Source organism: Balearica regulorum, chromosome 3 (assembly GCF_011004875.1).
Source record: "Balearica regulorum gibbericeps isolate bBalReg1 chromosome 3, bBalReg1.pri, whole genome shotgun sequence".
NCBI lineage: Eukaryota > Metazoa > Chordata > Aves > Gruiformes > Gruidae > Balearica > Balearica regulorum.
In genome coordinates, this window is record NC_046186.1 from 105,911,606 (window position 1) to 105,925,483 (window position 13,878).

The 13,878-nt window shown below is 41.3% G+C and overlaps 1 protein-coding gene across 1 annotated transcript; it reads right to left on the reverse strand.

Annotated features, from left to right (window-relative positions):
- On the reverse strand, positions 1-11,726 carry TAF1A (TATA-box binding protein associated factor, RNA polymerase I subunit A). Its single transcript, XM_075749315.1, has 10 exons — positions 11,325-11,726; positions 9,761-9,930; positions 8,411-8,524; positions 7,004-7,202; positions 6,083-6,213; positions 5,075-5,233; positions 3,870-3,936; positions 3,013-3,133; positions 1,525-1,685; positions 1-330 (listed from the first exon to the last, which is right to left on the reverse strand). The coding sequence occupies exons 1-10, from the start codon at positions 11,458-11,460 to the stop codon at positions 188-190; spliced, it is 1,401 nt and encodes a 466-aa protein (XP_075605430.1). The 5' UTR covers positions 11,461-11,726; the 3' UTR covers positions 1-187.
- Between the last annotated feature and the right edge of the window lie 2,152 nt (positions 11,727-13,878).

A 13,878-nucleotide genomic window follows, 5' to 3' on the forward strand; every position in this document is an offset into this window, starting at 1 on the left:
TTATCAGTTGATTTATATTCATTTTATTATAAAATAAATACAAACCAAAGTTCTTTTACAGAAATATATAAAAAAGTCTAGTACTGAGTCTACAGGGTCTGCCTAGAAGTATTAGAATAGCACCAATACAGAAGTCAGTTTCACAGAGAGGAGAAAATGCAGCAAGAACCTTAAGGATGCCTTCTAATCAAGGTTGTACAGAGGAATCTGAAAGACTAGATATTCTCAGGTAGACAGGATTGTGCTTATTCACAAATTTCTTCAGTATCCGAAACCTCTTCACCTGAGCTTTGCAGCCTTGGTGTGATATATATTTGAAGTACTTGCAGTCTAAGGAGAGAGAAAAAAAAAAAGGCAAAAAAAAAAAGCATTGTAAGTTACACCATAACACAAGCAAATACAAAACGCTAAAATGCTTTCACTGTTTAAATAACATGCAAACACCTAAAAGTTTTCACTAATGAAAGGTAATAAAATAATCCAAGACATGCACAGTAGAGACATAATTGCAGCATTAAATAATCTATCCTTATTTGACCCAGAAAGCATTCTATACGTATATAACTGTATGCGGTGTCTTGCAAAATATTTTTCTCTTTTGTTTTTACTTTTCAAAGATATTAGAAAGTAAATTTTCAAGAGTGTAAGGCAGCATTGATTTCATACATTAACTTATTGTTAAGGAAAATAAAGACTCATTAACACCAATAAGCACAGAAACGATTTCAAAAAATTAGAGCTGGAACAATTTTATTAGCTATCTGGAAATAAAAGCTGGGAAACATTTGATAACATATTACTGAAAGTAAAAAAAAAGACTTTCAATATGAGAAATTCTTTTATGAATTCCACCAGATAAAGTTATAGAAAAGCTGACAACAAACAAGTTGCCTATAAACCAGAAGTCCAAACTGGTGTATGAGCCACAGTCTCCACACTGTATTCTCATTCTCAATTTAGCAGCTGCTTCTTGGCCCAATACTCCACTTGGTTTTAGCAGCATTTCAAAGAATGCTGCTAAAGAGGTCACGATCTTCACCTTCTTACCAAACTGCTGATGGTTTTCCCTGAAGACCACCCCCCTTCCTCTTTGCTGCATTACAACACCCCCACAGCCCTTAAAGAACAGCGGCTCCTCAGTATTTGCTGAGACATTGGCTAGACTTGTATCCAGCAAGCAAACTCTCCGTAGTCCTCACAAGATTCACTCAGGAGCATGTTGTGCATTTTTGAAATTGTGGTTTGAAGGTTAAACAAGATAAATAGTATTGTGACTGCTCAACAAGGCCAGATAAAACAGAACTCTAAACCAGGATAAGACAGGTTATGCAAAATATGCATCACTGTCAAATACCAAACCAATTTAAATGTTTTTCTCATGTTCAACTTCAAAGACAACCATCTTTCCTAGAAGGAAGAAACTGCATTTCTTCCAGGGAGATCAGCTGCATCCCATCTCCTCAGGGCTCGAACTAGACATTATTTCTGTTCTATGTCGTGAAAAGGAAAGAACACTTAGTTTACCCTTTCCCAGTAAGATTCCAGCCACCAGAGCTTTTTCATACGAAAGGCTTTCATTCTCCTGCCAATTCCGTTTTGCCAAGTAACGGCTAAAATGGAAGGCTGGCCACCAGTCCTTTCTGGAGTTCCACTCTTGCTTGATCCAGTCAAGGTGCTTCTCAGAGCTGGAAAAAGGTAAAACAAGTGACAAAAAAGCTTACATTGGGATGAAAAGATGATTAGTTGTCACTGAATTTTATAATCAACTTGCTACAAGTCTCAAATTGCCAGCGCAGACACACTAACATTACACTGCAGACTAAAACACTAATCTAAACAGAAATCCCTGGCAACACTAGCGAGGCAGGAGGTGAACTCTAGCAGTCTTTTTTAGACTTGGCATTAACACAGATTATGGTGTGAAATAAAGCAAGCCTTTGACTTGTGTGCCAGTTTGCCAATAGTAACAAGAAAGTTTCTTCAAGTTTGTCAACAAATTAGTAGCATGAAAAGGTTGGTTTGTTTTTAGAAAATGTTTGTGTTACACTATGCATACTCAAAGACTAATTTGTTCCAAATACTTACCCCAATAACTGTTATGCAATAAAGACCTTTCAGCATTTCAGAAATAGAAACTACAACAGGGAAGTGACATTCCCATAAAACTACCAAGATGCCCAGTATATTTCAAGATACTAAGAAGCTGTGTCTTCAAATACAAAAATGCAGGCAAAGTTAGAGTATCATACCGTTTTTACTAACTCTAAGCAACAATGCTCCTAGGTTTAATCCACTAGCTTCTGGACAAGATGCTGTGGAGGTGGCAATAAACCAGCAAAATGGGTCAAATTAAGTATGCAATTATTTTACTGTAGATACATAGGGCTTAAAAACCACACAACCTTGATTGTTGGTTAAAATAAAAGTCTAGACATTAGAGGCCTTCTGGACATGGATTGTCTGAGATGGTTCCTTCTGAAATCAGAGGCCATGCCCCATCCCCAGGCACGTTGCCTCAGCTTTTATGAATACGCTGGCTGCATTCCGTAACGGCTCCCACCATCACACAACACACCAGTCTGTACAGTACCCGTCACGTCCCTATTGCAGCCCAGCAATTCTCAAACCAGCTCCAAGTAATGCACACGCAGTAACAGAGCAGAACAACTTGTGCTCCCTGCCAAAAGAGGGAGATTAGTGATGGGCAGCAAACGCTACCTGAACATCTGAATAACACTCTTTGCATAAACACATAACCCGGTAAAGAAAACCCAACAACTTTTTTCAGGTGGTAACACCGGAAATTTGGAATTATCCTCAATAATTTCTTCTTTCCTCCCAATGAAAGCACACTGCAGCCAAGCACTGCCACAGAACTCTGCAGAGGTAGGCCAGACGACAATTCCGTTCACCAGTACGGAAGACAAAGACCACAGAGTGTCACTTTGTCAATTGCCCAAATGTGGAGACTTTGGCCCACTGTTTTTAGCACATTGTATCAGAGATACTTACATTACTATTTGTTTCACCTGTCTTGCCAAACAGTTCCATGCTTTTACATTTTCCTTCCAGCCAGCATAATCCAAGGCTGCAAAAATAACTTCTAGCCCCAGTCGACGTTTTTTTCTTTTCTCTGAAAAAAGATTAGGCTGATTAATGAATTACTTAGATGGGGCTGAACTCCTTAGCAAACAAGTGAAATACAGTTCTCCATCCTGCCTCTGCAAATGCTGCTACTTTCTCTGTTACTGAAGTGGTTTGTTTTCACCTCCTAAAGAGGAAAAGCAGAAGAGAGAACAATCTTGATTCAAGGGTATTTCACTGATCTGCTGACTTGCTGGAATATACCAGGTCACAAGACAGACTGGAATGCAATTGATCAGCATGGGAAAAACAGTCTCCAATTTGTAAGACTCTTCTACCAGCTTGAAGATAAAACTCTCTTGAAGAAGATTTAGTTCTTTGATCAATACAGTGAACTAAAGTATAGATCCATCTCAAGTCCTCCAGAAAATGAAGAATAAATAAATAAATCCAAGACCCCAAAAATGGAATGGAGACCCTGGTATTCAGAGTAAGGTACTTAAAAAAAAAGTTATTTTTGAGATCCTAGCTGTGCCTTACAACAGCCTTTGATTGGCCTTTAAAATGAGAAAGGCATTTGTTTACAGAAGTTCATAAACACCTGCTCACACATTCAACTTAAAGGTTCCTGTGATTGCAAAGTTGGGGTTTGGGTTGTTTTGGCTTTTTTTTTTCCTCCCTTAAACAAAATGACTTTGAAAAGCAGATAGAAGTCTGCAGAATAATTTCAGAATATTATTCCAGATTAACAGAAAGGAAAAAAGCAAAGCTATTTAAATACTTACTTGATTTTTGAAGCATGGTATTAAAATCTATCATTAGTTCATGAGAAGGAACAATATCATGCAAGATCTGAAAAATAAAAATAAAACCAAAAAATCCGATACATTATTTTTATGTGAAAACTTTTGAAGACTTCTAACCTGATCAAGAGAAGCACAGGCTTCAGAGTTTTGAGTGGTTTAGTTCAGGAAATTAAGAAATGTGGTATCTTAGTGCCTTGATATAAAGAATTAATATCTAGGTCCATTTTGCACATCTGTGACACTGCTCTGTGACACAATGGATGAAATACCTTGATAGCTGCTGAAAAACATTGCATGTTACAAATACAACATTCTCAAGGAACAGTCCAGGTCCATATCCAGTGTCCCCTTTTTAGAAGGCAACATTATTTCCTTCCTAAGCTAGTTCTAGCTCCCCTGTCTACTGCTCTGTGCAGTGGATCACAGTTTCTGGACCAATCAGACCAGTTCTTTGATTTGTCACTGTCTTGTAAGAGACTAGGGTATAAAACCACTGCTAAAACACACTGAGAAGCTGGCATTTTATACACATATGCCACAGTTTAAAAGTCTAAACTTTATGAAACTGTTCTGAAATATCTGCCTTAACAAAAGCACGTTAGTGCCATCAAGTGGCAAAACACATTGCAAAACATTGTTTGCAAGAAGCTACCAAGATGAACGAGCCAAGGGTAAGTAAAAGTAACTATACAAAAGCTTAATGTAGCAAGGCCTTGTCTGCCAACAGCCAGCAGAAATTAACTTTTATTTTAGCTTAAATGCACAGCTCATTGAAAACAGATAAACTAATTGCTAGACAGGATCAACGTGCAAAAGAGGAAGCATCTAATAATTTCTTCAGTATTGTCAAGATCAGACTAACAAAAATCAACACATGTTATGTACAAGACTGCTGATACAGACTTCTGGAACCATGTAAACATGTTCTCTGAGCTGGTTTACTGACTTAAAGAAGTTATACAATGTATCAGTTAAATGCAAAACAAATACATTAATTCAAAGACAGGACAGGACCTTGTTTGCCACACCCATTAGCATCCCTCTCACTAACTTTACTCTAACCCTCTGCTTCCCACAAAGACAAAAATAGGGTAAATAATGTAATAGGAGTTCAACTGAACCAAATTTTCACAGCACCATGCAACATGAATGACCACAGACTGTATCTACTATATAATACATACCTTGAGGGCAGATATGAGTGATTTCTTTGATTCGCCATGTCTCTTCAGGAACTGATAGAGGTAAACATGAGCATTGGGATTAGCAGGAAACTTTGAGTTGTAAGCATATTCATTTAATACTTGGCGGGCTTCGTTATGGTCTCCATAGAACTCCAACAACTAAGAGAAGTTAAGACTGCAATTAGTTTACCATATATTAACAATCATACACTTACAATTAATTTTGGGCTGCCACAGAACTACCCAATACGCACTCTGTATCTATGAGTGACATTAGATAAGACTAACACTAGCTATTTTCATTTTACTGGCTACTCTCCTATCGCAGATAGACAAAAATTCACACATAGAAGCCGCTACAGGAGAAGATTCCTTTAACACTTATTTAATTGTCAAAGAATTACCAGCACTTGTGCACTGGAAAGAGGCACTGAAGCAGCTTGCCACGTCTTTAAAGAGAGAACTTGGCAGCTGTCAGCACCAAGCAAATTTCTGTAAGATGTGCTCAGAGAAGTCAGAGCTTATCAGCATTTACCAAAAGTAAAGATTTTAAGATTAACTTTATTTATTACTTACAAATTCTAAGCAGATATTTAAAAAACAACAACAAAACACAGAAGAACTGCATGTTTGGTGTCTTTTTCTGGATACACTAAGTGTTAAACATTGCCCTGCCAAGAAGAGAGAACTTGCTTTCGGGAATTTAAACAAAGTAGCTGTGCTCAAATTTCTGTATTAGCACCATGAAAACAAAATATGCAAGCTGTTTGTCTATTTCTTTTCCTTGGCAATGCACAGATAAAGTCCTTTTTGTACTCTGTGCAGGCTCTGCAGTTCTACCAGGAGTAAACTGTGCTCTAAATCAAAGCCAGTGAGATACACATACAGATGTGTTGTGTTTAAAGTAATTTGTTGTCACCCACACATATCTAAAAAAAGCTGCAGACATCTTAACGAAAATTAGACAGGGAAACACAATAGGAAGATATCTGTAAGACATGCCCTTACATCCACATAGCATTTCACAAAGAGATCCCAGACTCCAGGTATTTTAATAATCTCCTTTAAGTTCACTGCTGCCTTCCGAAAGCAACTGTGCATTTCCTGTTCAACAGACAAGTCTTCAAATCCATCATGACCTACCAAAACATGAGACAATGCCACAAAGTTAGCTTTGCTAATCAAGAGAGATCTTGAAGAAGTGGTGCATGTAAAAGATGAACACATTTTGCTAAGCAAGGATTCCAATCAGAGAGCTTTTAGAAAAAGAGGCCTCAGTTTCCTCAGTACTGGAACAAGAGAGTTTCACTGTTCTTCATTCAAATTTATTATCAACCAATTTCAACTCATGTGGCATGACAAGATGTTACCAGCAAAATTCAATACTTAGTTTTCATAGAAATAAGTAGAGCTCAAATGTAACTGATAACACACAGCCAGTAGGTATATGCAGAATTAGATGCTACATACAAGTAGCAATTTAGGTATCTTTAAAGAAACTGAAATTCAAACATAAGTTTTGGGGGTTTTGCTAGCACTCAAAATTCTAGCAGCAGTCAAGCACTTATGCATCTATAAGGAAGCCACTGCTGTATGTGAACACCTTCCTTTGATCATTGTCTTAGGGGATGATGCCTGGATATGAAAATGCGACTCAGGTGGAGAGGAAAGTTTCAGAATAGCATTTCAGGACACTTCAGAAAAGTGCAGGTCAGCATGCCATTTTGGTACCACCATCACTGCTGATACGGAATTATGTACCAACCATAACATCACATTTTCAAGTCTAGGTTCCCTCTGGTGCCTTCGTATGCAGATAAAGGCAGAAGAGCAGCCCGCATGGAAAAGGCCTCATTGCAAACCATGGTGTCTGCAAGAGCAAGCAAGTTGAAGTTTACAGCTCAATACAAAAACAACACAAGGACTTACCATGCTCTAACAGCATGTTCCTCTGCTTAGACCAGCTATAGTAGTCCAACAGCCCCCTGTAAGCCTGAATCAATTTCATTTCTTTATCCTGAATGACTGTTTGTTCTCCAAACCTCCAGCTTTCCGCCAGGGACAGGTTTTGGTAAGCTTCGTCTATTAGTCCATTACAAAGGAGATGAAAGGCGTGCTCTAAACAAACCTGCAATTCAAATAGTCCATACCACAGTGTTTCACATCATAAATGGCGAGAACCTCAGCAACACAGCAAAGTTCTACACAGATGTGCAAAGAAGAGACTCATTACAACGTGCATATAATATACTGCAAACATGATTAGTGAAGTATTTTAATTAGAAGAGCATTTTACACATTATTTTATCCAAACAGTATTGTTGCAAGGAATTTTGGAGAAAAATGCAGAAATAGGAGAATACAAGGGTCACTGGGACAGGGAGATGAGCCAAGAACCTAAGTAATTTTTTCCTGTCTGAAGATGCTGGAGAAACATCAGTAATCAAAAGCATATCCAATATACAAAGATGTATCCCTGGGAAAGGAAAGGGCTGAAGCTCTTGAAATCTGTGGGGCAGAAAGTCACCCACCAGGTGGTAGACACTCAGCGGTACTTATCAAGGCAGCAGAAAGCAGTTGTCTCAAAACCCTGCTTGTCATTAACAAGAGCTGTATCTATTAAAGGACATCCAGAAATGACTTGATGAAATCCAGTTGGGTTAGATCTGCTGATTTTTCATTTGGCTACCCAACTGCAGAGCACTTGAAAGAGGTATGCCCTACTACCCTATCATGCTGATTAGGCACTGTATAAAAGTCTAAACTTTGTCAGCTCTAGTAAAATCTTGCATAGAACTTCTGTTGAAGGTCTTGAACAAATACAACAGAATGAGATAGAAGCATCATCGCAAGTGAGAAACACTCAAGGAAACCAAAACAATATACGGTTGAATGAGCCATCACAGAAAAAAAACCCTACAACTGGGTGACAGAGGGGTCCTACTGCTTTATATATAGATGAGCTACTTGAAAAGTGACCTGACAAGAGCAGCAAAATTGAAGTACAACTGTTTAGTCAGGAGCACAGTGGCCAAATTAAGGACTGGAAACAAACTGGGACATGCACAAAAGAATTTAACTGTTTCGAATTAGAAGATTAATTAAAGGATCTAAGCACTTCTAAGGACTGACAATACACATCTGTGATAAAATATATAGACCAAATAAAGATATGGTTAGGTATAGAATAACCCTTAAATTATCATGCAATTAGTAACTCAGATGTGCTATCTTTTTGACACTATTGTCCATAATAGACTTCAAGATAGAGAGATTCAGAAACTAATGCTCAAGTAAAGCACGTGGAAAATCATCAAGACCATTAAGTGCACTCACCTTCAAATACCTTTTTACTCCTAAAGTCTTCATCTGTTCTATGAAAGAATTGAACTCTTTCATGCTACTATGGGAATGATGGCACAGAATTTCAGTTCCTATTCTCCAAATCATCTATTAATGGGAAGAAAGATTAAAAAATAACTTCAGTATAAAAAAATGGGAACAGTCACCATATATACGGTCTTATCAAACTTGTAGCTATTGCAACATATGAATAAAATGTACATTTGAACTGCAAACAGAAAATTAATACTAAGCGTTGTCTACTGCTATAGTCATCTAGATATTAATTTAGTAGTATTTTGCAATCATTCAGAGGGTGCTTCACAATTGCTCATTACAAATGCAGCACTCCAGCAAAGCTTACAGAAACGAATTTGTCGGAAGGTTCCCCCTCCTGTTACTGAAAACAGGATGTTTCAAAGTTACTGAAAACATATGTTTCCCTTTGATATGTTTCTGCTGACATGCAAGGTATACATAATTCTTTGAATTTAGCAGTAAAGATTATTTCCAATTAGATGTGGCTTCCCATCTACATGCACTTGTTTTCAATGTCTGCCTACAGAATATAACTGAGTATTCCAGCAGGCTAGCCGTATTCAAGTACTCCATTTATTTAATAATTCTGATCCCTTTCTTCCTGCTTAAATCTGAACACTTGCTAGGAGTTTTGTAAGTCCTGGAGGAGCTGGTAAAGCCACTAACTTTCAAACAGATTCTGACTGATGGTATACCAGTGGCAAACACATTCACTGCTCTTCCATTTTATAAGACTACACTAAGACAATTTTTCATAGATATGCTCCTGATGGAATTAACTTATACCAAGCCAAGTTTTCATCTGTTGTGTCAAGGGCCTAGGTATAAAAAAACACCAAAATAAACCAACACAAAAATCCCCCACAAAAACAGCCTGCAAGCCTAGAGAACTTTTCAGGAGCAGTGAGCACTCAGAAAAAACATCAGCACTGCAGATTCTCAGCACCCCTGAAAGTGAGATATCAGCAGAATTCAAACTCCAGCAAGATTGGTTAAAACCCACAGCAGAGGCATGCCTGTGCAGAGGCAGACTTTTGGAGAGTTTCTATATCAGCACCTGAAGAGTTCCTTATTTGGTTTGGAATCTTCAATGTCTTTTTTTTTTTTTTTTTTTTAAGAAGCCAGGTTAGTTTATGAAAGTTGCCTAACTTCTCAGGTCTTAATATCTGATAGTTTTTTTTAATTAAAAAAATCAAGCCTATGATTAGTTAATTAAGGCAAATGTTGGTCCTGAAGTATTACAGATGCTTCTTGCAAGTATTTTTTTCAACTGCAAAAGAACCCTGATAAGAGACACTGGCTCACCTCTGATGGACCCATGTATTCTGTAGAAAAGTCTTTCTCTAGTGACTCAATATAGAAAGTCAGAAATTCTGCAGCCCTTTTCCACTGCTTTTGTAGCATGGCATCCTGAATGTAACTTAAACACACTTCCTTGCTCTTCTTGAAGTTTAATTTGTGTTCACGGGAAGATGCTAAACAAACAAACGAAAAAATAATCAACCAAGCCCACAACTGTCACAGCTGTTATTCAGATAACAACGTGCCTACCATTTCAGTCTCTCTCTTCTATGATCTCTCTCAGACATTACAGGAAGTGATCTTAAGCTACATGGTTTTGCAGTTAAACTCACCTACTAGTCTGCAGGGAGGCAAGGCTATGGCAAAAGCTGGAAATAGAACATGAAATAGCATTTTCCACAAGCAGCACACAGCTGCAGACACATGAAACAGTGAAGAGCCAATTATTACACACTACTGCCCTACAGGAATTAGAAGACCATGATGCTTTGATAACATCACAGTATATTTTGTTATATTTTGGGGACCACTCTCTTCCCTTGCCAATCATCATCTTAAGTTTGTGACCCCTCTGAGTTAAAGACTTGCATACCCACATACAAACAGGCCGTTCCAGTACCAAAGGCTAAGTAATTTCCACTAAAACCAAAGATAAATGTAAAAAATTATTCTGTTTTGAGTACAAGACTGGAAAGAGGCCACTCACCCTTTTTACATGGACATTGGTTCAACTCCTGTTATAGCATGAAACTGAAACCTCCTTTCCACATTAGTTTAAAGCTCATGGTTGTATGCCATGGTCTAATGTGCCCCTACAACGACACTCAAGCTGTAAGAGCAAGCCTTCTGCAAAGGACATGCAGAGCTCACCAAACCACCTCGTACCTGGACTGTAGGCAAAGGAGTAACTCGAATGGCTTGAAGCAGGTTTATTACAGTGTATGTTACAAAACATACCTCTAACCAATCCAACTATAGGTATAGTCTTCACACCTATATGTAACCTCACAGGTTCCAAGTACTAAGAAAATAAAACCCACAGTTAACACCACAAGATTAAAACACCAAGGATCATGCCTACTGTAGGTAAGGCCTAATATGCAAGTTGCTGAGAAGTCATCCTATACGGGCAAAGTTGATGTGAAGTGTTTCACTACTCAGCTATTTTGAAACAAAAACCTCCTGAGGTTTTGCGGTCACTTGCATCCACAACGCTTTTGCTAGCGGTCACCTCAGCAGCCCTTACTTTACGAGCAGTGCACACACCGCCTTCAAGGGGCCTGCAGGCTGCCAGGCAGGCCGCCCACACGCCGCACCCAACGGGATCCGGGAGCGGCACTGAGGGCACCGGGAACCCCAACCGCCTCCTCGGCGGGAGAGCGACGAAGAGCCGCAAAGAGAGGGGGCAGGCCAGCCTCATCGGCGCCGGGTACAGCGGGGGCAGAGGGCAGCGTTCCTCCCTCAGAGCCGGAGGAGGAGAAAGGGAACAGCGGAGCACGGGGAGTCGCGGCGGGAACGAACGGGAGCCGTCGGGGCCGCGTCCGCCGCCGGGCAGCTCCGCCCTTACCCCGTTGGTAAAGGTGCGGCGGCAGGAAGGGCAGGTGCAGGGCCGGCAGCAGGACGCTTCCCGCCTGCGCGGCAGGGCTCTTCGCCGCCGCCGCCGTCGTCGTCGCCGCCTCCTCCTCCTCCAGGAAGCTGTCCATGGCGCCGCGGGCAGGCCGTCACCGCGTTCCCGCCCAGCCAGAGCGGGCAGCGGCCATCTTTGACCCTGAGGGAATGACTTCGCTGCGGGGAGACCTCACGAACCTCCGGCCGCTCCGAGCTAACCCAGCCAAGCCGAACGCGGGCATCCGGCCATCCCGTGAAAGAGGCGGCCGGGCAGGCTTAGCCGGAGCTCGGGATAACAACGACAGCCCCTCCCGCGCCGCCAAACGGCCAGGCTCACGGGGCGCATGCGCTACGGGCGCGGTGCTCTAGTGAGGCGCATGCGCCCTGAGAAATATGGCGCAACTCTGCCGCCATGGTGTGTGTGTGTGGGGGGGGAATTTTGCTTGCGTATGCGCGCTGAGGCAGCCAGACAACGCCGTCGCCATGATGGAAGAGGCACTTTTCTCCGTGCGCCTGCGTGGGGCGGTCACGTGAGCGGGAGAGTCCGGCAGCGGTGGGCATGGCGGCGGTGGTGGTGGGCCCCGGGAGTGCAGGGGCCGGTTCGCCTCTTCGCGCTTGGCTTCGGATTTAAAAAAGTGTCGTTCGACCCTTGGCTGCGAGCTCCGGGGACTGGCCTCGGGGACCCCCTGGCGCTAGCGGGCGTGTGCCCAGGCCGACTGGCCGGTCGGGTGCTCTCTGGTTAGGTGATGAACCGAGCGGCTGGCGAAGCTGGGCTCGCTTCCATCCGAAATAAATCCGAAATTAATGGAGAATGCGGATCGATTCTGCAGCTATCGGCCGGAGCAGGGCTGAGGGCAGCAGGATGTAAGGATGGCGTGAACTGCGGAGGTACACTTGCCACAGCGCTGCCTAGGAGCCGGCTCCTTACCCCGCCGCAGCTGCGGCGGGGAGGCGCGCTGGCCTCCGGCTGCCAGCCAGAGCGGGGCGAGGAGGAGCGGCGGCAAGGGGCGGAGCGGGAGGGATGCGGAGCAGCGCGGGAGGCCAGCCGGGGTGCGCCCGGTGGCGTGGCCGAGAGTTTGGTTCTACACGTAGCGCAATCGGAGCGTTAACTAGAACTGTGACTACTGCACCGGTCGCTCTAAAAGTGATAGTTACGGATCCTGTTGTCACTCCTTCCGTTAGCTGTGTTAGTACTTTTCTGTCAGTTTGTAATTTAGAACGTCGTGTTCTGCAGAAGAGGATTCCGTATCAAAATCTCGTGCGTTGCGGGGCAGTAATATTGCCTGTGCGCCCACAGAGTACCTGGATTCTAGAAGTCCGTCTGCCTCAACCACAGGATCTGGTTTGTACAAACTTGGGGTGGAACTTGTTTCTTTAAATCACTTTTGGCAACTGACTTTGCCATGTAGTGGTTTGGTATGTGTAAAGTCCAGTCTTCTGAGTAAGAATTTACAAAGTTTTTTTTGCAGAACAGCTCTGCCACGTGAGGGTGAGTAAATAATAAACTGTAATTCAGTATGGTGGTTCAACTGCAATCAATAACAAGTGTCAAGGGAATAGTACAAGGCAGAACAGTTGTTTGTACTGTCTGTAAACATTTAAACCTCAGTATCATACCATAGCATGACATTTAATAAATCTATGTGGACATAGCAGAAGTCTCCCTTTTTTTTTTAAATCCTGTGTTTTTCCAATATATGACTGGCATTTCAGTTCATAAGTATTCTCTATTATTAACTGATATTTAACTTACTTGACGATAAACTGTTATATATTACCACTTCTTTAACAATGTCATCGTCTTTGTTCTTTATAATTTGTACCTTGAATGAGTGCCTCATTGACCATTGGTGTTCCCCAAGCGTGGTGTCACTTCCTACAACGTTCCTGATTTTTTGTTAGGTCAGTACCCTAATTTCACTATCCAGCTTACCCCACTTTATTTCTTAAAGTTTGCACGTTTGCTTAGAAACATGTTTACATTTAGCTTATTATTATCTTCCTGTGTCATACATGAGTGAGAGTCTTTGCTGATTCTTATGTAAACTTGCCGAACTGATCTTGCTAATGTATGTTAGTTACTAATTTGGTAGATACTTTAGTGCAGCAGAGATTGTTGAACAGCTTTGTAACTGTACACATGTAAAAATGTTAGATTCCTCATGCACAGCAGGGTGACTCTCATAGTTGAATACATCTGTTTCCAAGATTGGGGTTGAAGACTGAAGGAAATTTTGTCTGAAATATCTAAATTGAATTAAGTGAAATATTTCTCTTTGATGTCACACATTGGGGAAAGCTGGGTATGTTAATAAGTGAGTACATTATTACTATGAAATACTTGAAATTCTAAGGAATGCTGGACAGCAGTAGTGGTAAACTCATGTATACGTATTGACTGTGAGCTACTTGTTATTGCACAATAAAGGCAATGACTTGTGCAAGAAGTATGTGATGTCGTTTCTCTTTGCATCCCTCTTTCTTGCTCTTGTCTTTATGACCGCAGACACAGT

Excerpts from the sequence above, each read along its gene's own strand:
- TAF1A (XM_075749315.1), bottom strand. The coding sequence starts at position 11,460 with ATGGACAGCTTCCTGGAGGAGGAGGAGGCGGCGACGACGACGGCGGCG. Across the intron at positions 9,931-11,324 it reads GCCGCACCTTTACCAACGGG|CATCTTCCCGTGAACACAAA; the intron begins GTAAGGGCGGAG and ends TTGTTTGTTTAG. Across the intron at positions 331-1,524 it reads TGGAATCTTACTGGGAAAGG|ACTGCAAGTACTTCAAATAT; the intron begins GTAAACTAAGTG and ends CTCTCTCCTTAG.